This window comes from Nylanderia fulva, unplaced genomic scaffold, assembly GCF_048542155.1.
Source record: "Nylanderia fulva isolate GAGA-0341 unplaced genomic scaffold, ASM4854215v1 Scaffold1139, whole genome shotgun sequence".
In the NCBI taxonomy this organism is placed as follows: Eukaryota; Metazoa; Arthropoda; class Insecta; order Hymenoptera; family Formicidae; genus Nylanderia; species Nylanderia fulva.
The window spans coordinates 1-26,762 of record NW_028189345.1 but is presented as its reverse complement, the minus strand read 5'-3'; the positions used below and the strand labels follow the sequence as shown (position 1 = coordinate 26,762).

At 28.3% G+C, this 26,762-nt stretch overlaps 3 protein-coding genes and 1 long non-coding RNA gene across 6 annotated transcripts; 2 read left to right on the top strand and 2 right to left on the bottom strand.

Moving 5' to 3' along the window:
- Positions 1 to 750: 750 nt before the first annotated feature.
- On the bottom strand, positions 751 to 6,262 carry LOC114932914 (ribosomal protein S6 kinase beta-1). Its single transcript, XM_029302483.2, has 4 exons — positions 6,197 to 6,262; positions 5,366 to 5,455; positions 4,924 to 4,964; positions 751 to 4,852 (listed from the first exon to the last, which is right to left on the bottom strand). Exons 1-4 carry the CDS (start codon positions 6,260 to 6,262, stop codon positions 3,547 to 3,549), a joined length of 1,503 nt encoding a protein of 500 aa, XP_029158316.2. The 3' UTR covers positions 751 to 3,546.
- Positions 6,263 to 15,309: 9,047 nt separating this feature from the next.
- On the top strand, positions 15,310 to 17,599 carry jagn (jagunal). Its single transcript, XM_029321815.2, has 4 exons — positions 15,310 to 15,599; positions 15,891 to 16,032; positions 16,255 to 16,470; positions 17,224 to 17,599. Exons 1-4 carry the CDS (start codon positions 15,508 to 15,510, stop codon positions 17,350 to 17,352), a joined length of 579 nt encoding a protein of 192 aa, XP_029177648.1. The 5' UTR covers positions 15,310 to 15,507; the 3' UTR covers positions 17,353 to 17,599.
- A 2,921-nt stretch (positions 17,600 to 20,520) lies between these two features.
- LOC146724834 (uncharacterized) lies at positions 20,521 to 21,116 on the bottom strand. Of its 2 annotated transcripts, none has more exons than XR_014926190.1 (2): positions 20,902 to 21,116; positions 20,521 to 20,825 (listed from the first exon to the last, which is right to left on the bottom strand). It is a non-coding gene; the product is annotated as an uncharacterized LOC146724834 (long non-coding RNA). The 2 variants fall into 2 exon arrangements; XR_014926189.1 differs by having other exon boundaries at positions 21,040 to 21,105.
- A 561-nt stretch (positions 21,117 to 21,677) lies between these two features.
- LOC114930633 (deubiquitinase DESI2) lies at positions 21,678 to 26,249 on the top strand. Of its 2 annotated transcripts, XM_085489002.1 has the most exons (8): positions 21,678 to 21,868; positions 21,923 to 22,051; positions 23,128 to 23,339; positions 24,243 to 24,439; positions 24,750 to 24,822; positions 24,942 to 25,035; positions 25,178 to 25,319; positions 25,804 to 26,249. In XM_085489002.1, the coding sequence occupies exons 4-8, from the start codon at positions 24,314 to 24,316 to the stop codon at positions 25,978 to 25,980; spliced, it is 612 nt and encodes a 203-aa protein (XP_085345128.1). In that variant the 5' UTR covers positions 21,678 to 21,868; positions 21,923 to 22,051; positions 23,128 to 23,339; positions 24,243 to 24,313; the 3' UTR covers positions 25,981 to 26,249. The 2 variants fall into 2 exon arrangements, with proteins under 2 accessions (XP_085345128.1, XP_085345127.1); XM_085489001.1 differs by having other exon boundaries at positions 21,678 to 22,051.
- Positions 26,250 to 26,762: the final 513 nt, after the last annotated feature.

The window sequence follows — 26,762 nt, the reverse complement described above, 5'->3', positions numbered from 1 at the left end:
CTTTGCATATATGTTTTACATTATGTACCAATGTATTTAGCTAAAAATTGCGGGGATCGTAAATCGGCCCAGAGTGCGGGAAATTTGGTGCACGAGGGGAGCCGATTTTACTCGCACATCGGCCGTTTAACCCCACTTTGGCTACGATATTTTGTGGACCAGTGCGTGGGAAAAAAAAGGGGCCCTTTCTAAAATCCCTATGTGCGTAAAGGGGGACTTTTGGCGGGCCCTTCCAAAGTATATTTTATTGTGTATGTGTTGTTTAAAAAGTTTGCCCTATTTTGAAAGGGTTTGAACACTTGGCTTTTGAAATCTTTTTTCATAATCATTTTTTTTAAATAAAATTTCACTTTTAAAGCAATACAATACTAATAATTTTTAGGGAATAATTATTGGATCGACGCTAAACAATTTAAATTTATTAATTATGTTTTTATTCAATAATTGAAACATTTCTAGTAACCACTTGTGTAATACAAACATTAATAAGTTTTATTGTAATAGCATGCATTTTATTTTTACAAATCAATTAAGCGCGTTAACATGTTATTGATTTCTTATAATCTTATAATTGCGTATAATCTTAATATATATAATATATATATATATATATATATATATATATATATATATATCTTTTTTCACAAAGATGATACATGGAACCATTAGCAATATACATATATGTATATTACAGATGTTATTAGATTCCTTTTTTTCCTGTATGGCGCATTATATTATTCGAAAAGTCAATGATTTTTCCTTTACTTTATTTTCATATTTTGTATAATATAGTTAGTTCAATAACAATCTGGCTTTGCATATATGTTTTTACATATATGTACCAATAGTATATTTAGCTAACAAGTGCGGGGGATCGTAAATCGGCCGAGAGTGCGGAAGTTTGGTGCACGAGGCGAAGCCGAGTGTGACAATCCGCACGATCGGCCGATTTATGACCCGCACATGTTGGCTACGATATTTTGTGTGACCGGTGCGTGGAAAGAGAGCCCTTTCTAAAATCCCATCATGTGCGTAAAGGGCGACTTTTCGCGCGCCGGTTGCACAAAGTATATTTTATATGTGTATGTGTATGTGTAAAATGTTAGCCATATTTTGAATGGCTTTGAACACTTGGGCATTTTGAAATCTGTTTGCATAATCATTTTTGCAAATAAATTGCACTTTTAATGCAATACAATACTATATAATAATTTTAGGAAGTAATTATTGGATCGACAGCTATATATACAATTAATTCATTAATTATGTTAATTTATAGGATGTTTTATTTTAATTTCCTCAGACAAATCTAGGAAAAAAAGGTTGAATAGAAATTGTAGAATTTTGAGGGGAAAAGAAATTACGATGTTATTGACTTTCTTAAAGGACATTTTTCAAGATTATTTGAAGGTCATCTAAGTTTTTTTTAAACTATTTATGGAATTGCCTCATGTTTTTTTACAACTACTTATGAAATTACTTCAATTTTTGTATATAAATCATAAATGACCTTCAAATGATCTTGAAAATCGCCCACTAGGATAAGTCATTAGCGCCAATTTCTTTCCCCCTAGAAATCCTACAACTTCTGATTAAACTTTTTTTTCGTATTTCGTTTAATTTTAAATATTCGCATGGAAAAATTAAAATAAAACATCCTATAAATATATATATCCAAGTAGCAAACTGACGTAATTCGGCGTTTAATGACGTATGCTACCTAGATATATATGTGTGTGTGTGTGTTTATATGTGTGTATAAGTAAATAGATAAAACGAGAATACATTTATATTATAATTGAAACATTTTTACACTGCTATTTCATACTGTTAAAATGATATAACAATTGCAATTAATTCTATTAGAATTCTATTATTTATAGAGAAATGCTATTTTTTAAATACAACATACATTGTTGCTCTGGACAAAATTGGTAAAAAAAAATTGACTTCTTACAATACAATGTAAAATTTCCATTTTTTTCTTTCTGCTTTTGTTAAAACAAACTTCTTCACAATAATAAAAATTGTGATAGGAATTGTAAATTGTTCTGGGAATACATATTTGCATTAAATATAATAATTATAATATTTGCATTAAATATAATTGCAAAACAAAAAAATCGCGGATTTTATTTCTTGTATAAGAATTCCTGATGATCTTATCTTATATAAGTATAAATCATTACAATATCCAGGATACATAAACCAGAATGTAGAATTATTCAAGAATTATGCAATTATAAACAAGAATTGATACACAAATATAGCTTATCTTTTATACACACACACACACATACATACATACACACACATGTTTTCTATATATATTGCAAGAAAAAGGAATTATTGAAGAATAATTAGAAAATATATATTGTCGCACAAAATGTACGTTCAAGAGTGTTTTACTTATCAACAAATTAATTTTAATTCCAGAGCAATAAAAATAAAAAATTAGAAAATGGCAGGATTTTAAAAATACAAAAAGATTCGATTGTACAATATTTTTAAAATGAAAAAACAAACAAAATAACTTTTTCTCTATAATATATATATTTTTTATTCTAATACTTTAAAGCACTCGTTACTTTATATATATATATATAAACTATTAATTAAATGTACTATTTATATATACTATAAGAAACTCTATTGCTAGCAAATTGTTGTAAGTGATATGATTGTGTGTGGTATATTTGTATTTATTATACTATAATAATATAATATTTTCAGATTTGAACTGAATTTTGCTTGTAAATGTCTCATTAATGCCATAAATTTGTCTCTCTAAAGAATGTACTTATTCTTGGCATGTATTATTTACATGAAAAAAAAAGATATATTCTTTTTTTTCTTGCATTGCGAATAAACATTCGGTTGTTTCGAAATAGTTTACATATCGAGGAGGCCGCTCAATATTATTAATTTTTTACTATATATATATGGACAGGCTGTTCTATTTTAATTGCGCCCATAACTTTGTAATTTTTTATTGTACAACAAAATGTTTCAAATAAAATTGTTTAATTTGAAAGAAGACAGAAAATGGTGCTACTGATTCTTTTCTAAAGGACGCTTTTCAAGGTCATATGAAGGTCAATTACGTTTTTTAAAATTTTAATTACCATATTTTTTTTATATAAATTAATTTCTTGCAATTTTCTGCATAAAAAATTATAAGGTCAAAAAATGAATAGTTTTTGATATTTAAATATGACAAAATGATAACTTCGAGGAATCAATTTATATTAAAAATATATGGTGATTCCCTTTAAAAAAGAATCTGTAGTGACATCATTTGTCTCCCTTCAACTCAAACAACTTTCGTTTGAAGCATTTGCTGTATGTATAATAAAAAAAAAATTATAGGAGATGATTGATTAAAATGGAACACCCTATATATAATATTAAATTTGTGCTCTAAATATAATTCTGTTTATCGTTCGCCATCGACACCCGACAAGCGAAAACGAGGAACAGCTTCTTCACGGACTATACTTCTTCCGTTCACAGTTTACGTTCGGAAGTCGATAACGCTTTGCAGCACTATAAACGATTCGGTGGCTGGGTAGCGAGATCCACCATTTCGGTGTCCTCGACGCTGTTGGAGCCCATCGCGCGCTGCCTGTGCTGCTGCTGAAAGTCTAATGACGGGTGTAAGTGAACGTCCATCAGTTTGGGTGACGAGAAACTGTGCAAACCGGTCGCCGCACCAAAACCAGGATTGTTCAACAGTGTCCTACGCGGGCTCCTGGCGTTCACGACCTTCGGCTGCGCGTACATCTCCTCTAAGACGCTCGGCGCGACATACGTGAAGCCCTGAAAGATCATGTTCGCCGATTCGCTGAGAGTGCTTTCCACCGGGGAATCCACCGGCACCGTAGCGGTGAATTGCTCGTCGAACTGCGACGTGTCGTCGGCGCTCTTTAGGGCCGGTTTAAACGGCGGGTCCAGCTTCCGCGCGATCACGTCCTGCCAATTGATATGCTTGAAGAAGTTGTGGTTCTTGATCTGCTCGGCGTCCTCCAAGCCGGAGCCCAGTCTCTGGGCGACCTGCCTCTTCAAGAGCTTCCGTATGAGATCGCGGGCGTCCGGGGTCAAATACTGCGGAAGACTTAGCTTGCCGCGTAAGATCTTCTCGATGGTCTTCCTCCTGTCGTCGCCGGTGAACGGCGGCATTCCTGTAAGCATGTCGAACATCAGGGCGCCCAGACTCCACCAGTCTACCGCTTTACCGTGGCCGCTCCGGGTCAGGATCTCCGGCGCCATGTACTCTATCGTGCCGCAAAATGTGTGCGTCACCGTGCCCTCCTGTATATGCTCTTTGCAGAGACCGAAGTCCGTTAGCTTGACGTGGCCTTCGGCGTCGAGCAAGATATTCTCCGGCTTCAAGTCCCTGTAAATGATTCCCTGATTGTGCAAATGCTGGAGCGCTAGTATGATCTCGGACAGGTAGAAGCAGGCTGTGTCCTCCAGGAAGATACCCTCTCGGTCGAGGTAGGTGAAAAGCTCCCCACCACATAAATACTCCAGGATCAAGTACAGCTTGCCACCGGTTTGAAAAGCGTACATGAGGTTCACGATGAACGGATGCTTGACCGCCTCTAAGATATTTCTCTCGGCCTTGGTGTGAGCTGTGTCCTTCTGATTTCGTATAATAGACGCCTTGCGCAGTACCTTCATAGCAAAGATGCTGCCCTTGTCCTTGCCAGTGACCTTTCTGACTTGGAAGACCTTCCCGTAACCGCCCTCTCCCAGGATCTTGCATAATTCGAAGTCCTGTGGACCAGCTTTCTCTTGACCAGGGTTCACATTCTGCTCCGACAATTGAACTCTCTCCAAATTCTCGGATCTGAAGAGTAATTTAACGATTTTCAATGATTTTCAATTATTCTCCAAATCAAATACAACCAAAATACTTACTCTAATAGAGTGCTTACGGTTGCTGCATGATTATATTCCTCCTAAAAATGAATATATACATATATATATATATATATATATATATATATATATGGGAGAGAAGAGAGAGAAGACCCAAGTAGCAAACTGACGTCATAATCATCGAATTACGTCAGTCTGACATTTGATGATGCCAGTTTGACAACTATGACGTCATTAAACGTCAAACTGACGTCATAACTATCGAACGACGTTATTGAACGCCAAATTGATGTCTGTCAAATAACGTCATTAAACGTCAAACTGACGTCATAATTGTTGATTGACGTCATTTTGACATTTGATGACGTCGGTTTTACTACGACGTCAAAATGACGTAAACTTGCTATCAGGGGAGGGGGAAATCAAAGCATATCACTATTATAAATATAATTTAAATTTTACAAGAATTATATTTCTTTACCTCTCTGTTTTCGATTACATCGTCATCTGATTCGTCTTGATTTGTGGCATCACCGTCGTGCAACTCGATGTCAAATACTCCTGCCGTTCTCTCGATACGTCAAAAATTCACATCGAAAAATTATACAAGTTGAGGAAATCACGTGTTCGCAATCTGTCAATCTTTTTTTCTTATCAGAAGCGAAATTGCACCAAAAAATGCTGTAGATAAGCTTGTGTAGATACTGTAATTTCTGAAAATTGTGAGCGTATTTAAAGAGTAGGCTCACCTCGAATTATGTAAAACTAATGATGTAGCGACAAAATATCTCGTATTTATCGTATTTATCCAGTTTCTTTAAAACAAATCGGGAAAACTCTGAAACTCCAAGTTTCAACAATATCGATAAGTTCACATATGTAAGTTTCCGGATGCACGCATGAAAATAACCTGTCTTTCCAGGTTGATATCAAATTCCGACGTGACGATATAGAACATACACAGGTGTACTGACGTTTCTACATGCAAACTGTGTGAATTTTGATAGTAATTGCACATAAAATATACTAGAGGGCAGTGTCATACAAAGATGACGTCACTAAAAGTCCCTACAAAGTCTAGAGACTAGGGATTTTAAGGACTTCTATTTTATTATTTATTTAATCTTTCATTATTTATTTAATCTTTTATTATTTACTTAATCTTTTATTATTTATTTAATCTTTTATTATTTATTTAATTTTTTATTATTTATTTTATGGACGGTATTCATAGTGCATTCTTAAGCAGGGAGCACAGACTCTTGCATAAAGCGAGGAGCACACAAGATTTGTTCACGTCGCATGCCCCAACATGCTCCTTCTTACTCCAATGCGCTCGTATTGGTGCGCTCCTCGAATTGGACCAATACGAGCTCATTGAAGTAAAAAAGAGCAAGTTAGGGCATGCGACGCGAACAAACCTACACTTTTGCATAGGCGCATAAACGTAAACATAAGAATCTTGATTGGTCTATAAACGTATGCATAAAAAATTCAACCAATCGAATTTCCTATGCATATGCTTATGCGCTTATGCAAGAGTGTGTGCTCCCCGCTTTATATTTTATGTGTGATATGTCGGTGTGTGTTGTACGAAGTAGTAGGACGGTTTTACAATACGTCGTATGTCGCAGTCGGATGTCGGAACGCAAGCGATTGTCCAATGAAAAAATTTCTTTTTCGGAAACAAAATTTTTTCATTGGACAATCATTTACGTTTTGACATCCGACTGTAACACAGATTAATAGACAGATCGCCAAAGGTCTGGATGAAGGAGAGACCAGCATTTCTCACTGATTTCAGCGCCATATCGTAGTAGTGGTCAATGCAGTAACTATTAATACGTTCCTAAGATGAGCGTCTCATGCTCATGAACTCGTCCGGCGGCATGTACGAGATTTATCTTTTCGTAGCGTTCGCGTATTTCGGAAAGGACAGAATTTTATGATGTTATAAATAAATAAATAAATAAATAAATAAAATATTAACCTGACCTATTATAATTATTTTTTAATAAATGTTTCATTATTATTATCATCTAAGTCTAAGTCGTTTAATTAATTTTTAGTTTTTTAATAATTAATTTTATTTATTCTAATCATTTTAATATGTGAAAAATACTAATACGTATACGTTTTATAATGAATTAATATATTTCGAGAGTCGAATTATATATTTTTAATAATATAAAAGTGTTCAAAAATTATATTTGACTTTTAATTTTAATTATTTTAGCAAAGAGTTCCGAAATCTCTTACACACATAATAGGGATTTTGTTCATCCATATAATTCGCAATTAAGTATATATGTTAATTATTAATTTTAATAAAATACAAAATTAAAATTAAAGGTCAAATATAATTTTTGAACATAAATATATTTAATTCGTTATAAAACGTATACCCGTGATAGTATTTTTCTCGTACAAAAATAATTAGAACAAATTAAATTACTCATAAAAAAATAAAAAAATAATTAAATAATTTATATTATATATGATAATAATAAAACATTTTATAAAAAAAACAGATTCAATAAATATAAGTATATATATAACATGTACTTATATTTATTGAATCTGTTTTTTAATAAAATGTTTTATAAGCTTAGAAAACTTGACTTTGACGTAACTAGCAAATTTTATTTAATTATTTCACGACGGTTTGACGTAATAAAATGTTTTATTATTATTATATAAAATATAAGTTTAAATTCTTTAAGGGGTTATACCTACCTGCAAGGTCTGAAAAACACGTATTTTTGGGAATTTTTTTTTTAAATATTTGAAGTGCTTTGGAAAGGAACATTTATGTTTTCAAATATATATATTTCAAAGATTATTTAGTATTTTTTTTATTGCAAAATGTTGATAAATAAAAAAGATATTCTTAATCTTCCAGAAGCAGTTTTTTGAAAAGCGTTTTGCGGTGACCACTCTAACTTTGAACTGGTTTACCAGAAATCAAAAAACCCGAGAAATTTAGTTAATATATAAGATTATCTAGTGCCCGATCGTTCATTTTTTTGAAAAATTAATTTGCGACAAAATGGCGGCTGTTCAAATTTGAAGGTATGATTTTGCTACCAAAAATTCGCTCGTTTTTTTATTATTAAAAAAAAAATACGCAACGAAAAAACAAAAGCCACGATCGGGCACTAGATTTTTTAGTATTAAAGATGTCTACCAAATTTTATTTCAATCGATGCAGCGGTTTTCGAGATATTTTGGTCACCGATTTTAAAAATGCTGTTTTGAGAAAAACGCATTTGAAGTTTCAAATTAAGTTCACAACCAAATAATATATTTATATATATATTTATATATATTTATATATATTATTTATATATATATATTTTGGCTTTGTATAGAGACCGCTTTTGTCCGCGTCGCAGCTGCCGTTCGATACCTGAGACCCGTTTCTGTACCCTGCTTCTAAACAGGAGGATACGTTCACACCAGTATACCTTTAAACTCACATAACTTCGTTAATTTTTGTCGAATCGACTTGAAATTTGCAGGGAATATTTTTGAAAGTATGTACTTTAAGAAAATATCAAAATCCAAAAATCGATTTTTTTGAAGTTTGCAGGTAGGTATAACCCCTTAATTAATTTTTAATCTTTTATGATTAATTTAATTTACTCTAATTATTTTTGTACGAGAAAAATACTATCATGGGTATACGTTTTATAATTAATTTAATATATTTGTGTTTAAAAATTATATTTGACCTTTAATTTTAATTTTTATTTTATTAAAATTAATAATTAACATATATACTTAATTGCGAATTATATGGATGAAAAAAATCCCCATTATGTGTGTAAGAGATTTCGGAACTCTTTGCTATAAAATAATTAAAATTAAAAGTCAAATATAATTTTTGAACACTTTTATATTATTAAGAATATATAATTCGGTTCCTGAAATATATTAATTCATTATAAAACGTATACGTGATATTATTTTTCTCATATAAAAATGACTAGAATAAATTAAATTAATTATTAAAAAACTAAAAAGTAATTAAACGACTTAGACTTAGATGATAATAATAATGAAATATTTTATTAAAAAAAGATTCAATAACTAGTAGGTCAGGTTATAATTTTTTATTTATTTATTTATTTATTTATTTATTTATGTTATTATTTATTAATAACATTATGAGCTATTAAGCTCATCATCTCGTTCGCTCTCTGTCTTGCTTTCATTCGGCAAGTCACAAACGATATATGATACTCGTATGTTCCTACTTCAACTCTCGAGAATCTGATACAAACGAAACTCGTGTCCAATATACAGGGTGTCCGGTAACTAACAGACCAATGATTACAAATGGATTCTTTGGTCAATTTGGGAACGATTTTTCCTCAGCGAAAATGTCGAAAAAGGTCATCATTTTTTACAACTTTCCAATCTTTGTCATTATGTATCTTTATAACTAAGCCTTAAATTAAAATTTTATTATAGTAAACTCTACCTGAAATTAACTGAAGAATGTAATTATGTTAGACTTTTAACTCCAAAACGTTTAGTTTTCAAAAAACCTATTTTTTTCAATCGCTTATAACTCGAAAATTATTGACTTCTCAACATTTTTGCTAAGGAAAAATCGTCTCCAAATTGGCCAGAGAATCCGCCCTTAATCATTGGTCCGTTAGTTACCGGACACCTTGTATATATTATATAAAAGTGTATAGCACGTCAGAAGCTTGTGAGCTTACAGCGGTAAGTAAAAACAATTGCGTATTTATTTCATTGCGTTTATCTGTTTAAACGCGCGCTTTAATTTTTCCAACGTTTTTGCCTGTTTATATTTTAAAGGTCCTCTCTTCTAAAAATCTTGTTTTAAAGATCCTCTCCGCGAGCAAAATTCGAAAACATAAATTATTTAATATTTTTACTTTATTATTTGTAAATCCTCGGTAATTTCAAAATTTTTCTATTTGCAAACTATTAATTTTCTATTGCAAATTAATTTTATCACAGACTTTACTCTTACTCCCATTGCACTTTCGTTTGCGGTTTTCAGTATACGATTTTTTATCGTAGTTACTGCAAATTATTATTGTGAATTATACTTGTGCAGTGATTTGAAGAATTTACAATTTCGTTGAAATTGTTGATTTTTCAAAAAAATTACGAGATTCGCGGAAATTGCGTGCTTTCTTGGCATTTTATTAAAATGTTTTTTTATTGAAATAATCACAATTTTAAATGTGATATAACACTGTTCAAAAATTTTTTAATTAAATTTTTTAATTAAATTTTATTAAAGAAAATTACTTGAAATTTTTTACATTAAGAATTTAAAGGCTCCTTATTCTCTTGTAGAAATTTATCACTACGCCAATTAATCACTTATTTTGAGTATTTAAAATACTATAATATACAGTAATTTAAGTATTCGAAATAAAAGTGATTAATTACTCGAAATAAGTGATAAATTGGCGTTACTAGTAATAAATTTCTATAAGGGTTGAAATAAAGTATAAGAGATAAATAGGCTATATGTGAGCCGTATGCGAAATGTGAGATGTAAGACGCATATTGAAATTTAATTTTTCGATATAACTTTCAAAAATGTACACGAGGTACAAAAAATTAGCTTGGACATTTGTAAGACTTAAAATTGGGATTAATTCTCAATTCTATTAATTAAATTTCGATATAACACACCTTACATCCGCGCACGGCTCACATATAGCCCATTTATTAGTGCAATTTTTAAGTTCCTTATTTTTCAAAGTTCACCTTTTTACGTTATCAAATATTTTTGGTACGTTTTCAAGAATTTTATATTTTTACTTACCGCAGTTTCTTATCCAAATGTAAAATCTTTTATCGCAGTCTATAAAAAATTGAAACAATTTACAATTTTATGATATAATATTATTATTATTACAATTTCTATATATATGCACATATCTGTCAAATATCGTGATTTATTTCACATTATTATTATCTATTTTAATAAAAAAAAAAAACAAAAACACTTGCAACAATCAAAAATAAACCGCCTGCCGCGAACGGAAAATGCCAAGAAAGCACGCAATTTCCGCGAATCTCGTAATTTTTTTGAAAAATCAACAATTTCAACGAAATTGTAAATTCTTCAAATCACTGCACAAGTATAATTCACAATAATAATTTGCAGTAACTACGATAAAAAATCGTATACTGAAAACCGCAAACGAAAGTGCAATGGGAGTAAGAGTAAAGTCTGTGATAAAATTAATTTGCAATAGAAAATTAATAATTTGCAAATAGAAAAATTTTGAAATTACCGAGGATTTACAAATAATAAAGTAAAAATATTAAATAATTTATGTTTTCGAATTTTGCTCGCGGAGAAGATCTTTAAAACAAGATTTTTAGAAGAGAGGACCTTTAAAATATAAACAGGCAAAAACGTTGGAAAAATTAAAGCGCGCGTTTAAACAGATAAACGCAATGAAATAAATACGCAATTGTTTTTACTTATCGCTGTAAGCTCACAAGCTTCTGACGTGCTATACACTTTTATATAATATATACAAGGTGTCCGGTAACTAACGGACCAATGATTAAGGGCGGATTCTCTGGCCAATTTGGAGACGATTTTTCCTTAGCAAAAATGTTGAGAAGTCAATAATTTTCGAGTTATAAGCGATTGAAAAAAATAGGTTTTTTGAAAACTAAACGTTTTGGAGTTAAAAGTCTAACATAATTACATTCTTCAGTTAATTTCAGGTAGAGTTTACTATAATAAAATTTTAATTTAAGGCTTAGTTATAAAGATACATAATGACAAAGATTGGAAAGTTGTAAAAAATGATGACCTTTTTCGACATTTTCGCTGAGGAAAAATCGTTCCCAAATTGACCAAAGAATCCATTTGTAATCATTGGTCTGTTAGTTACCGGACACCCTGTATATTGGACACGAGTTTCGTTTGTTTCAGATTCTCGAGAGTTGAAGTAGGAACATACGAGTATCATATATCGTTTGTGACTTGCCGAATGAAAGCAAGACAGAGAGCGAACGAGATGATGAGCTTAATAGCTCATAATGTTATAAATAAATAAATAAAAAATTATAACCTGACCTACTAGTTATTGAATCTTTTTTTAATAAAATATTTCATTATTATTATCATCTAAGTCTAAGTCGTTTAATTACTTTTTAGTTTTTTAATAATTAATTTAATTTATTCTAGTCATTTTTATATGAGAAAAATAATATCACGTATACGTTTTATAATGAATTAATATATTTCGGGAACCGAATTATATATTCTTAATAATATAAAAGTGTTCAAAAATTATATTTGACTTTTAATTTTAATTATTTTATAGCAAAGAGTTCCGAAATCTCTTACACACATAATGGGGATTTTTTTCATCCATATAATTCGCAATTAAGTATATATGTTAATTATTAATTTTAATAAAATAAAAATTAAAATTAAAGGTCAAATATAATTTTTAAACACAAATATATTAAATTAATTATAAAACGTATACCCATGATAGTATTTTTCTCGTACAAAAATAATTAGAGTAAATTAAATTAATCATAAAAGATTAAAAATTAATTAAAGAATTTAAACTTATATTTTATATAATAATAATAAAACATTTTATTACGTCAAACCGTCGTGAAATAATTAAATAAAATTTGCTAGTTACGTCAAAGTCAAGTTTTCTAAGCTTATAAAACATTTTATTAAAAAACAGATTCAATAAATATAAGTACATGTTATATATATACTTATATTTATTGAATCTGTTTTTTTTATAAAATGTTTTATTATTATCATATATAATATAAATTATTTAATTATTTTTTTATTTTTTATGAGTAATTTAATTTGTTCTAATTATTTTTGTACGAGAAAAATACTATCACGGGTATACGTTTTATAACGAATTAAATATATTTATGTTCAAAAATTATATTTGACCTTTAATTTTAATTTTGTATTTTATTAAAATTAATAATTAACATATATACTTAATTGCGAATTATATGGATGAACAAAATCCCTATTATGTGTGTAAGAGATTTCGGAACTCTTTGCTAAAATAATTAAAATTAAAAGTCAAATATAATTTTTGAACACTTTTATATTATTAAAAATATATAATTCGACTCTCGAAATATATTAATTCATTATAAAACGTATACGTATTAGTATTTTTCACATATTAAAATGATTAGAATAAATTAAATTAATTATTAAAAAACTAAAAATTAATTAAACGACTTAGACTTAGATGATAATAATAATGAAACATTTATTAAAAAATAATTATAATAGGTCAGGTTAATATTTTATTTATTTATTTATTTATTTATTTATAACATCATAAAATTCTGTCCTTTCCGAAATACGCGAACGCTACGAAAAGATAAATCTCGTACATGCCGCCGGACGAGTTCATGAGCATGAGACGCTCTTATCTTGGGAACGTATTAATAGTTACTGCATTGACCGCTACTACGATATGGCGCTGAAATCAGTGAGAAATGCTGGTCTCTCCTTCATCCAGACCTTTGGCGATCTGTCTATTAATCTGTGACATGGAGCACATTTTGAGCGGAAAAGCGGAACGGGGAATTATAAAATATTAATATTTAACTATATTTATTGATTAAAATGCTTGTATTCAATAGATAAGTTGAAAAGATGAACATATTAAAGGGAATTACAATGAATTAAGTAAATATAAATTTAAAAAATTAATACAAATGTCTATTTGTCACTATACCGTTCCGCTTTTCCGCTCAAAATGTGCTTCATGTAATATAAGGCAATCAAAACAGACGGAACGGAACGCGCGGAAATGCGGGACTCTAGTAAAGTTTAGTTACTTTCTCTTCCGCGTTTCCGCGTTTCCGCGTTTCCGCGCGTCCATGTAATCGCACCCTAAGCCTTAGTGAAAAAAACTGTAGTTGAACAGCTGTTTGGTGGGTGGATTGGCGGCGCCATTTTGAATTCCAATGCTGAAACAATGAATGCGACGACCTTATTTCACTTTTCGTCATTTATCTACGGACCTTGTTGTCTTGAGATCTCGTTCAATCAATCAAGAGATGCTATGCGGCCATTTGATTAATTGAACGAGGTCTTAAGACGATCTTAAATATAAGGGCTATTCTACAATAGGTTGCAAATATTCTTGTTGCTAGTTGATAGTTGCGGATTAACCAATCAGCTGACAAGTCGCTTTGCTCTGATTGGTCAATTGACAATTGTTAATTAGCAACGAGGATATTTGCAATCTATTGTAGAATGGCCCTAAGAACCAACTGTGAATACAGGTCTATAATTTTATTTATTTCATTTATTTCATTTATTTCATTTATTTCATTTATTTCATTTATTTCATTTATTTCGTTTATTTCGTTTATTTCGTTTATTTCGTTTATTTCGTTTATTCGTTTATTTCGTTTATTCGTTTATTTCGTTTATTTCGTTTATTTCGTTTATTTCGTTTATTTCGTTTATTTCGTTTATTTCGTTTATTTCGTTTATTTCGTTTATTTCGTTTATTTCGTTTATTTCGTTTATTTCGTTTATTTCGTTTATTTCGTTTATTTCGTTTATTTCATTTATTTCATTTATTTCATTTATTTCATTTATTTCATTAATTTTATTTTTTATTTTTTATTTTTTATTTTTTATTTTTTATTTTTTATTTTTTAATACAACAATTAAAACAATACAATATAAGACCAACTTACAAGCAAACAAATAGGTGTGATAAAATGAATTCAAATTTATTAGTAAATCTTGAACTTAAATTCTTACATAAATTAAAATTTAAACTTAATTTGAACTTTTGATATACCAATTTAATTAATTTAGTTTATGTGAAGATAGATTGATTATTGTACTGAAGAAGACTAGATAAATCGAAACGTTTACTTTAAGATAATGTAAAGAATTTTAGTTCAAATTTTAATTTATGTAAGAAGTTAAGTTTAAGATTTACTAATAAATTTGAATTTATTTTATTACACCTATTTATTTGCTCGTAAATTGGTCTTATATTGTATTGTTTTAATTGTTGTATTGTATATAACAAGCCTTTTTGCTTTTTAAATTTTATTTTTTATTTATTTTATTTTTATTTATTTTCTTTATTTATTTTTTTTATTTATTTTATTATTTATTTATTTTATTTATTATTTTATTATATATTTTATTTTTTATATTTTTTTATGCAATTTTTTATTCAAATATAGTCCCTTGCACGATGCCAGCCAACAAGCAATAGGAATAAGAAATAGAAAATATCCACCAATAAGAGCAGAAATAATATCTATCTCCTTTTCCGATTGGAATTTCTAGGGACTTTGCGACTCTGACAATAATTTCTAGGATTTTAGGGACTCTAAATAATCCGAGGCGCCACAAGTTCACTGAAGTGAAACTAACATTCGCACTAGGTATTATTTGGTATTCCAAGACACAAGACCTTCTCATTTTCTCGTTTGCTGCGGAAAGTTTAAAAATAGTTAAATATATTCGCTGATGAACGCTGTGATATAAATTGCCTCGGCTTTCGGTTCTCCGATCGAACGAGCCTCATCTCGTATTTGGAAAAGATTCCCGCACAAACTCCGATTATGGCTTCGAAAATGACGCTTTCCCAAGCATTAGGAACAGATGGAAGCGATTATAATCATAGGCAAAAGATTGCAACACACTATCAAGTTAGGTGAGAAAATCTTTAAAAAATAAATATATAATTTTTGAATTTTTGAAATTTACGAATCAATTGAATGATTCGATAATTTTTTTCTACTAATTACATTTTAACAAGCTAGCACTGAAATATTTAGAGTACAATCTGTTACTGTATATTAATTAAATACTTTAACTTTAGAAGTAGATTTATATTGATTCATTAATTATTTTAATCTATAAAAAAAGCTTATGTATAGTATATAAATATACATATAAAAATTCCTGCAATTTTTATCTCTGGTTAAAATATTTTTACTTTCAGTGCAACAAATAAATCAAGACTGAAGTATTGTATATTTTTTCACTACTTGTTATTTTTTGTCATGCTTGCTAAACTTTCTGCAGATATATTAGATTACCTAGACATATTTATCTTAGAGGTAGAAGAGCTACAAATACCACAGGTATAATAAATATATATCTTGTAAATTTGTAGAATTTAGACCAATCATGCTTTATATTTTATTGGATATTTTAAGTAAATCTAAGAAAATTATTAAGTATCAGATATCTTTGATTGATAAATTTTACATATATTGAAAAAAATGTGATAAATCTACATATTTTCTCTTCACTCATAATGTAAATCTTCTTGTCAGCTAATTAATTTATTTTTTCTATTTTAGCCATTATGGTGGGAATATATATGGTGCACTAGTTTGTTATTATCTTTTCTCGCTCTCTCAGCGATTAAAAGAAATAAAATTAAAACACTGCAGAGATATATGATAGGAATCGTTTTACTAGGTTATGGTTCACTGATATATGCTATTGTATATTATTTTAAGGATGTCTGGGCATACTTAACTGTGGGTGAATCTGCTGATATTTTTTTGTGGAAGGTATTATTTTTATTTTTATATATTTGGAGTTGTCAACTTTAGTCAGGGTTGAGTAATAACTAGTTAATTAGTTAAAAGTTGAAAAAAAAGTTAAAAAATTAACTAACTTAACTAGTTGACTAAATGTTTTATTAAATGAAATTGTCAAATTTAATTTTATTTAATTTGATATTTGCAAGACTATTTATTCAATATAGGTATTAAAAAAGGCTAATAAGAATCAAATGTTGGAGGCATTAGTAAAAAAACTCCTAAATAATTTAATTAAGAACACTGTTTATTAGTTTAAAAATTAAATGTTTGTTTCCACTTTGTACTATCTTAAGTAACAGTATAACAAAAAAGGGAAATAACATACTGTACGGCTCAATATTGAATAATAACTTGAAATAAGATTGGCTGTAAAAGCCCAACACGGATGTTTGTGCGTGAAGACCTGTGAAATAAGACTTAAATTGGAAAGAATCTCATATTTTGTGAGATATTACTGTCCTAGTTCCCTTAAGGCTGATTTTTCCAACTTCTCGGTAAGTTTTACCTGACAGATTGCATATTTTCATTTCTCTTCAGATAAGTTCTAAAAAAAGAGACAAAGATATGCTACTTGTTGGATAAAACTTACCAAGAGTTGGAACAACCGGCCCTGGAAAAAAAAGAAACATAATTTATTTGTTCATTAAGAAAAAATAGTTTTGGTTTTAGATTTTCAGCAAAAACAAACTTTGTACTAATGTTATATAATTTATTTTTCAGGATCTACCATATGGCGTACTTTGGTATGCATTTATTCTTTTAGCATCACAAGTTCATTTTTTCTCCTTATTCTTTTCTTGGAATCTACTGGTTGCCTGGAAAACACGAAGTGCCAAAAAAATGGAGTGAACCCAAATAAACGACTACAAACACTGTCAAGTTTGATAAGTTTGCATAAGATATGCAACATATTACAGATATTTCAGAATGTAAACGTTCATATTTATTATTTACGTTGAAAAACAAAGATATATAATATTGTTATGCAAAATAGTATCTAAAATGTGTGAAAAATGTATGAGAAATGTAACTAAATGAGAGAATATCAATATGTATTTATGTATATATACAAAAATATATACAAAAATTAATTAGATTTATATTTTTTTAATGAGATTTATGAGTTTTTTATTGTAAAAATATATCACATGTGAATAGTAATAATCATTGATTGATAATTATATATTAATTTGTTACAACTTTACATTTAAACAAAATTTTATCGGTACTTGTTAATGCAAAATAGAAAATAATATCTATCACTATCTACTAATGTATGTAACTGCTTTTATTGGAACATTTTTTATTTCCTGTTCCTATGGCTTATACTTTTGTATTGTACAATAGATCTATAGTTCTATGCATAATTAAGAGAAAATATTAAATATTAGGAATAGGAATTATTTTAAATCATAAAATAATTATTAAATAATGAAATATTATTTACTAAAATATTCAGTGTTAAATAAAATTAAAAATTCTAATATACAAAATACAAATTCAGGTATAAAAGGTTTTTATACTCTTAATTAAAAGTTTTTTATATCCAAATTTGTATTTGTGTAGATCAGAGTTATCGATTTTATTATAAATTCCTATTCCTAATATTTTCTCTATTATGCATATCTTTATTCCTTATCCAGTGTTGTGCTTAGCTGATTTAAAAATTAGCTAGATAAAGATGAAATAAAAATATGTAAATTTATCTTTGATAAGATGAAGAGACTTCGTTTTAATAAATTAATATATCTAGATAAAATTATAAAGCGATTTCATCTAGATAACGTTCAGAGATAATATTATTTTTAAGGTTGTTTATGTAAAAATAAATTGTTATAAAAAAATGTAAATTCTAAACAGTGTTGTGTGTAGATGATCTTAAAATTAGCTAGATAAAGATGAGATAAAAATAAGTAAATTATTTATTTTAGATAAGATGATGATTTTGTTTTAAATATATCTGGATAAAAAATAACATATGGCAATTCATTTAGATAATTTTCAAATATTATTTTTAAGATTGCTTATGTAAACATAATTATAAAAAAAAATATAAATTATAAAAGAGATATAAAAATATCCATATATGTATATGTCGATCTAAGGGCGGATTCACATCTTTGTAGAAAACAGAAAAGCAAAAGCCAATCAGGGAGTCGATTGTATAACTTTTTCTAAAGTAAAAATGTGAAAAGTGAAAATTTTCTTCCAATCACACATCGATTTCATTTTAAAATCAATGCGTGATTGGTGGAAATTTTTCACTTTCGAAAAAGTTACACAATCGACCCCCAGGGTATCGATTCTGTAACTTTTTCTAAAGTGAAAATGTGAAAAGTAAAAAATTTCCGCCAATCACGCATTGATTTTAAAATGAAATCGATGGGCAATTAGCGAAAACTTTTTACTTTTCACGTTTTCACTTTAGAAAAAGTTACAGAATCGATACCCTGAACTCGCGTTGGCAGTAAGTTTACTACCGAGTTTACTAAAGACCTATGAGATGCGCCAACTCCGAACCGTTTTTGATTGGCTCTTGAAGTCACGTGGTTTTTCCGCTATCTTCAGGGTACTTATTACAGTTTTTTGGATGAGTTTGCTCACGAGGTAAAAATCACAAAAGTGAGAGATTCACTAGGTTGTCTACGCTTCTATTGGTTAAAATCTAGTGAATCTTTCATTTTTGTGATTTTTATCTCGTGAGCAAACTCACCCAAATAACCGTAATAGGTACCCTGAACGTCGATTGTGTAACTTTTTCTAAAGTGAAAATGTGAAAAGTGAGAAATTTCTTCCAATCACACATCAATTTTTTTTTTTAAATCAATGCGTGATTGGCGAAAATTTTTCACTTTTCACGTTTCTACTTTAGAAAAAATTACACAATTGACTCCCTGGGTATCTATTACGGTTATTTGGGTGAGTTTGCTCACGAGATGAAAATCACAAAAATGAGAGATTCACTAGATTTTGACCAATAGAAGCGTAGACAACCTAGTGAATCTCTCACTTTTGTGATTTTCACCTCGTGAGCAAACTCACCCAAAGAACCGTAATAAGTACCCTGATCATTGCAAGCGCGCGTTGACACAAATCTACTTGGTACAAAGCACTATCATGGTGCAAGATGCAGATTATTGTAAAAAGATAAGTTTCCATGAGGAAATTAATTTTCGAGCACAATATTGATATTTTAGTGATAGTTGATAAACAGAAAAAAATATGCTTCATTCTCCATTGCTCCACTGCTCTGCTCTGCAGCTTCGAATGCTCCGTGCTCGCTTTATTAATTTGTCTTCTGCTTTAAGCGGGGAGCACACACTCTTGCATAAGCGCAGAAGCATATGCATAAGAAATTCGATTAGTTGAATTTCTTTTTCATACGTTTATAGACCAATCAAGATTATTATGCTTACGCTTATGCGTTTATGCAAAAGTGTATGCTCTCCGCTTAAAGGTCGACAGGCAACATGGTGAAGACGCCTATCGGCCGGCCAAGAATTACGGATTCGTTCATCCTATATATTAGCCAAAATACTAAGACGTCAGTTTACTACTTGGGATATAATATATAATTGTTTAGTTCTGTGAAGTTAGTCTGCCAAAATTAGATTTTTGAAGTTTCAATAATTGGAATCAATAGTTGGTCTTTTATTGATCATTGTTGGTCATATTTTAACTTTTGTTGGTTATTAGTTTGATTGTTATTAAAAAAATAAATATCAATGTAAAGTTAGCCTACCTAAATATACAATTTTACTAGATTTTAATTAATTATACGTCAAATCGATAGGAAATCAATTGTTGGTCCCAATTATGTCTTTTTAGAAATGATTGTTGGTCGATTATTTACTAATTATAATAAAATAATTATTTTTCAATTGCTCACATATACTGCGCATGCGCATATATACTGCGCATGCTGTTTCCAATCATTAAGTTAGCTCTCTACAAATATATTATTCCGCGATCAGAGAAATGTACAATTAGATGAAACAGGTATTTTATACAAATCCGTTTAAATTGACATATTTATAATTAGTCTTAGTGTATTTATTAGGATTTTAAGTAATTGTACTAACAATATAAACTTTGTATTGAGTCTTGTTTGGTTTTGCATTCACTTCAGATTTGATAAGTTTCTCGAAATCCTCACTGCTGTAATTTGGTCTTTTTATAGTCAACAACTTCTCTTTTAATTGAAAAACTACCAGATGATGTGGGAATTGTCTATCAGCAATACTCGCTGTTGTCAACGGGAGCAGGTTGAGGTTAATAAAAGGTGCTCCCTGGTCCGTGCTTGTGAAGCCATAGTCAAATATCTGTAAAATAAGAAATATTAATATAACAATTTAATTGTTTTTTATTTAGCAATAATAATTTTTTTTTATTTTTCACCTGTAATAACCATAAATTTTCTAATAACTGATTTTCTCAACACAAAGTTTATATCGTTAGTACAATTACTTAAAATCCTAATAAATACACTAATACTAATTATAAATGTGTCAATTTAAACGTATTTGTATAAAATACCTGTTTCATCTAATTGTACATTTCTCAAATCTGATCGCGGAATAATATATTTGTAGAGAGCTAACTTAATGGTTGGAAACAGCATGCGCAGTATATGTGAGCAATTGAAAAATAATTATTTTGTTATAATTAGTAAATAATCGACCAACAATCATTTCTAAAAAGACATAATTAATTGGGACCAACAATCGATTTCCTATCGATTTGACGTATAATTAATTAAAATCTATTAAAATTTATATTTAAGTAGGCTAACTTTACATTGATATTTATTTTTTTAATAACAATCAAACTAATAACCAACAAAAGCTAAAATATGACCAACAATGATCAATAAAAGACCAACTATTGATTCCAATTATTGAAACTTCAAAAATCTAATTTTGGTAGGCTAACTTCACAGAATTTAATTTTTTATATTTATAAATAACAGAAAAAATATATTATCCTTATCAATAAGGCAATCTTTATTTCCAGCAAAAAATACTTAACAAAATAATGTCACGCGATTGGCCATTAGATAGAAAAATTCTGGGGACTTAAAAAATTTTCTATTCGACAACCAATCACGTTACTTGCGTTTATCAATGCTTTCTTGCTGGAAAACTCCCTAGGGGTGGCCCAGTGCTGCATCTATATACATTCATAAGTTCACGTACGAAAGCAATTGTGTGGTACGAGGACTCTCGTTCGTGTAACATTTTCTTCTAGCGATTGAGAATTTTGTAAAAACATAACAGAATCATAATCAAATGATCGGAGTACCATCGATAAAAAATCTACGATCCTCGGCTTCGATATCAATACATCCCACATCTTGAGTTCGAAGGTTGACACGAAGTGAAATAGATTTCATCGGATAAAACTTTGCACTCTTTTTTAGAACTTTCAATTGAGATGAGATGGATACATAGTCGAGTGCTGAAGAGTGAGCAAGCGAAAGACCCGAGGTCGAAAAGTGCAAGTGAAACGGATAGACCTCTCTTAGTTAAAACAGGAAGCCAAGCGAAGAGTGAGTGACATTTGAAGAGGGGAATGATAAAATTTAAAAAATTTATAAATTATGAAGTATCAGCATGGTTGTGTCAAAATTCGATGGGATGTCGATATGTTGAATTTGCACCATTTTGAGGAATTTCAGTCAGAATATCATTCCACTATAATATTGCATTCTTCATTTCTGTAATTTATTGTGCAATTAAAGTAGATTTAAACATATTGATATCGGAAAAAAAATATCTATACTCTTAACAATAAAAACAATATTAAGGGGATGCTGAAGTGGTCTTGAGAAGTCAGTTGTCTTATCTTATCGACAAAATATGAGGTTAAATAAACTATAAATCTATTTATTGGCTATATGGATTGTTTTTTACCTAAAATTAGACCGCTTTGTTCTTTGTTAATATTAATACTTTTATTTCTATAGGCAAAAAATTTATCAATCTGTATAGTCTCATATTTCTTGATTACAGAATAAGAATTCATAATTCTATAATCAAGAAATATGAGACTATACAGATTGATAAATCTTTCTCATGTACAAATTAAAGTATTAATATTAACAAAGAGCGAAGCGTTCGAATTTTAGGTAAAAAACAATTCGTATAGTCAATAAATAGATTTATAGTTTATTTAACCTCATATTTTGTTGATAAGAAAGGAAAAAAACAACTGACTTCTCAAGTCACTCCAGCATTCCCTTAAGAACCCTATTAATATTATATGAAGAATATTCTTGTGTTACGAATGTTATCATTAATATTTCGCTGTAATTGCATTCCTCACTTTTGTAATTAAAGTGGATGCAGGTTATTTGAACATATCGATATATTGAATTTGCACCATTTTGAAGAATTTTATTCAGAATGTCATTCCACTTTAATATTGCATTCTTCACTTCTGTAATTTATTATGTAATTAAAGTAGATTTAAACATATTAATATCTAATATTTTTTGAAAAATATCTATACTCTTAACAATAAGAATAAGTAATATTAAGAAGCCTATATATATATATTATTCTTAATATTACGTGCAGAATATTATTTTTGTGTTACGAATGTATAAATAATAAATTTTTCCAGTTGGCGATGATTATATCAGAATGATGTGCAATACTTAATGTTAACGAGGAAGCCATTAGTATATAATATTAACATATTGGAATCAAAATAGAAATTAAAACATAGAAGTAATATAATATTATGGTAATAAAAGGATATACGTATATCTATTAATTAAATACAAGCTATTTATATATATGCTAATGTCGATCCTGCATTATAACTGTACAAAGGTATACTATTATATCATATTTATATTTATATAAATCTGTTGTAATGATTGTTATATATAATATAATGTAGGAAATATTAATCAAGTATATAACAAGAAGACACAAATATATATAATTAATTTATTATGCTAATGCAATGATATATGAATTGAAAATATTTTATATCAGAGAATCAGAGCCAAATAAAAGATTTTAGTTTATGTATTTATATTTGTATTTATAATTTATATTTTTGATTATATTTGTTTTATTTATATTGTAATAATATTGAATAATATATAGAGAAATATTAAATTATTCTTATTTAGTTACAACTTGACACTAGTATTGATAAATAAAAGCATTATGTTATCTTTTAAAGTTTTATGTTTTTAAACGTGTTAAAATATATTTCTTAATGAACACATCTTTTAAATTGCTAACTTAATCTCTAGAATGATATGATATCATTAGTGTAATATCATTTTTTCAGATATTTTAATCTGTTGACGAAAAAGTTATAGGGCCAGTACAGGATTAGGCATATTTTAGTTACAATTATAATATTTATATCAATTAATAATTACATATTGTAATTTAATAAAATTATAATATACTATTAAAAAATAAGGAACACTTTTCATACCCAAAGTGTCTCCTATATTTTTTTTGAATATATTAAAATAGAATATTTATCTAATATTTATAATAATGAAATTGATATGATGGATATGAAATATGATATTATACTAGAACATAATATATTATACTTTTTTAAATATTCAGTTAACAATACAATTATTAATACAACAAATATGTATAGTACTTATTTAAATATGCAGCAATTAATATAATAATAGTTATAATATTTTTATATTATTTATAGAAGTTTTATAGAATAATAAGATTGTATTTATTTCTTAGGTGTATTAGAGAAACAAAGAGAGAGAGAGAGGATATTAATCAACTATATTCTGCGGATTACAAAGCCTCCAATGATGTTTTCTTCGGGCCTTAATTGTAATCTCTCTTTCCCTAGTTGTTTGGGTTATCCGCAAGATAGTGAGGAATTGATCCCAAAAATGGCACGTGAACCAATCATTCTTAATGTTTATGATATGGTAAGTCATCATATTTATATAATCACATATCACAAGTAAAATAAATATTATTAAAAGACTTACTTATTATTGTAATTGTTACAAATTTTTTTAAATATTTTATATAATTTTTATATAAAATATATATAATTTATTATAATTTATTATAATTTATTATAATTTTTTATATAAAAATTTAAAAAAATTTTATATTTTTAATACTTATGTTAATTGGCTCGACGATTAGAAATATTTATATTTTTATTTGCAATTAATTGCATTATTTGCATTATAAGAAATTTTTTAAATATATTAATATGTTCTGTTGTAGTATTGGATAAATGAATACACTACACCTATTGGTCTTGGTGTGTTTCATTCAGGAGTGGAAATATATGGAACAGGTATATATGTATATATATATATATATATATATATATATATATATATATATATATATATTTTCAAGAATTATGAATTATGTGTGAAATAAGGATTTTTGAAATGTGTATTTCTATTACAGAATATGCATATGGTGGACACGCACAACCAAGAAGTGGCATTTTTGAAATCACACCTAGGGTCGCTGAAGAATTAGGCGAACAATTTAGATATAGGTGCAATTTTTAATTTTTTTTTATATAAACATAAAAAAAGATTTCTCTTTAAACAGATAAATATGTTTAAACAGATAAATATGCGTTCAAATATGTCATATAATGTGAATCTCATAGTTATGTCAATTTTTTTGTTTTATAGACAATCCGTTCATATTGGATATACAGATTTCACAGAGGAAGACGTTTCAAGGATTATTACAGAGTTGGGGAAAGATTTTAGAGGAGATCGCTATCATTTGATGAACAAAAACTGTAATCACTTCAGCAGTCAATTTACATTGGTATATATTATTTTTTTTTAACAACATTAATGGATATACAGGGTGTCCCATAAAATATCTCGTAAACTATTTGCCTTCTTACCTTTCTAACTTTATGCAGAATAATGTGAGGTTGATTTTAAAAAAATGACTATTTAAAAAACACATGACTGTTAAATGACCTTCAAACAACTAGTCAAGGTCAAATCATTATCCGCTTTGAAACCATACAATTTTTATTTGAAATATTTTTTAATAAAATTATATTTTTTTACAATAAATATATTTAATATATATTATATATATAAATATATTTATTTATTAAATATGTGAAATAATAAATATTTTAATTAAATATATTATTCTAAACTAAAATATAAAATTATACATGATATCGAAATATTTGACTGTCAAAAATGAAATGGGATATTTTGTATATATTGTATTATGGTAGATGATATAATAAAAATTAATTTATATATTTTCTGTGTGTATTTTTATATAGATTCTGTGTGGACAGGAAATACCCGGTTGGGTGAATCGTCTAGCATATTTCAGTTCGTGTGTACCGTTTCTCCAACGTTGTTTACCAAAGGAATGGCTGACGCCTGACGCTCTGCAGCATTCTCTTAGCCAAATTAGTCATCACGAGAGTACACCACCATCGGATACTTCATTGTAACATTTAATTAACGTTGTTGAGACGCCCGGTCTAAAATACTGTAGGAGTTATACATTCTAGGTAATATTAAACATGACGAGGAAAAAAATGAGCAAAAATGTTAGAGTTATGACTTTGCCAAGATTTGAAAATTTAAGAAACTAAGCCGTCGAAGCAAGGTACAAATTTGATATTGTACACTTGAATGCGACAACTGCTAACAATTAATACAAAAAAAAATAAAAGATTGCCTTTGTTGCAACGTGTCTCCCGGGATGGCAATCTGCAAATGTCGCATGTGTTCTTTGTTGAATAATAATACAGTCAAGATACTATAGTTATTTATATATATATATATATATATATATATATATATATATATATATATAATATATAATAAATAGATAAAATTATACATATGAATTCAAGCTGTAATGAACAAGAAACTTATATGTTAATGAAAACAAAACTTATTATGTTAGAAGGATACATTACTAAAATTAATTTTTTTACTAAAGTATTTATTTTTTATTTTTTGCATTTGAAGCTGTAAAGCACTAAGTTTTAAAGTATAATGCATGAACATCAGATAGATATATACATTATATGTAAGAAATATATATTATATGCGATAGTTTGAATATATATATTTAATGATCTAATTACTTTTACTCTATAATTTATAATATGCATATATTTTATATCTTATATATAGAATTCCATCGTAAATATTTTAAATTGCAATATTCTAGGGATGAATTAGAGTCGAAAATTCTACTAGGACAATGTTAAATTTTGTTTAA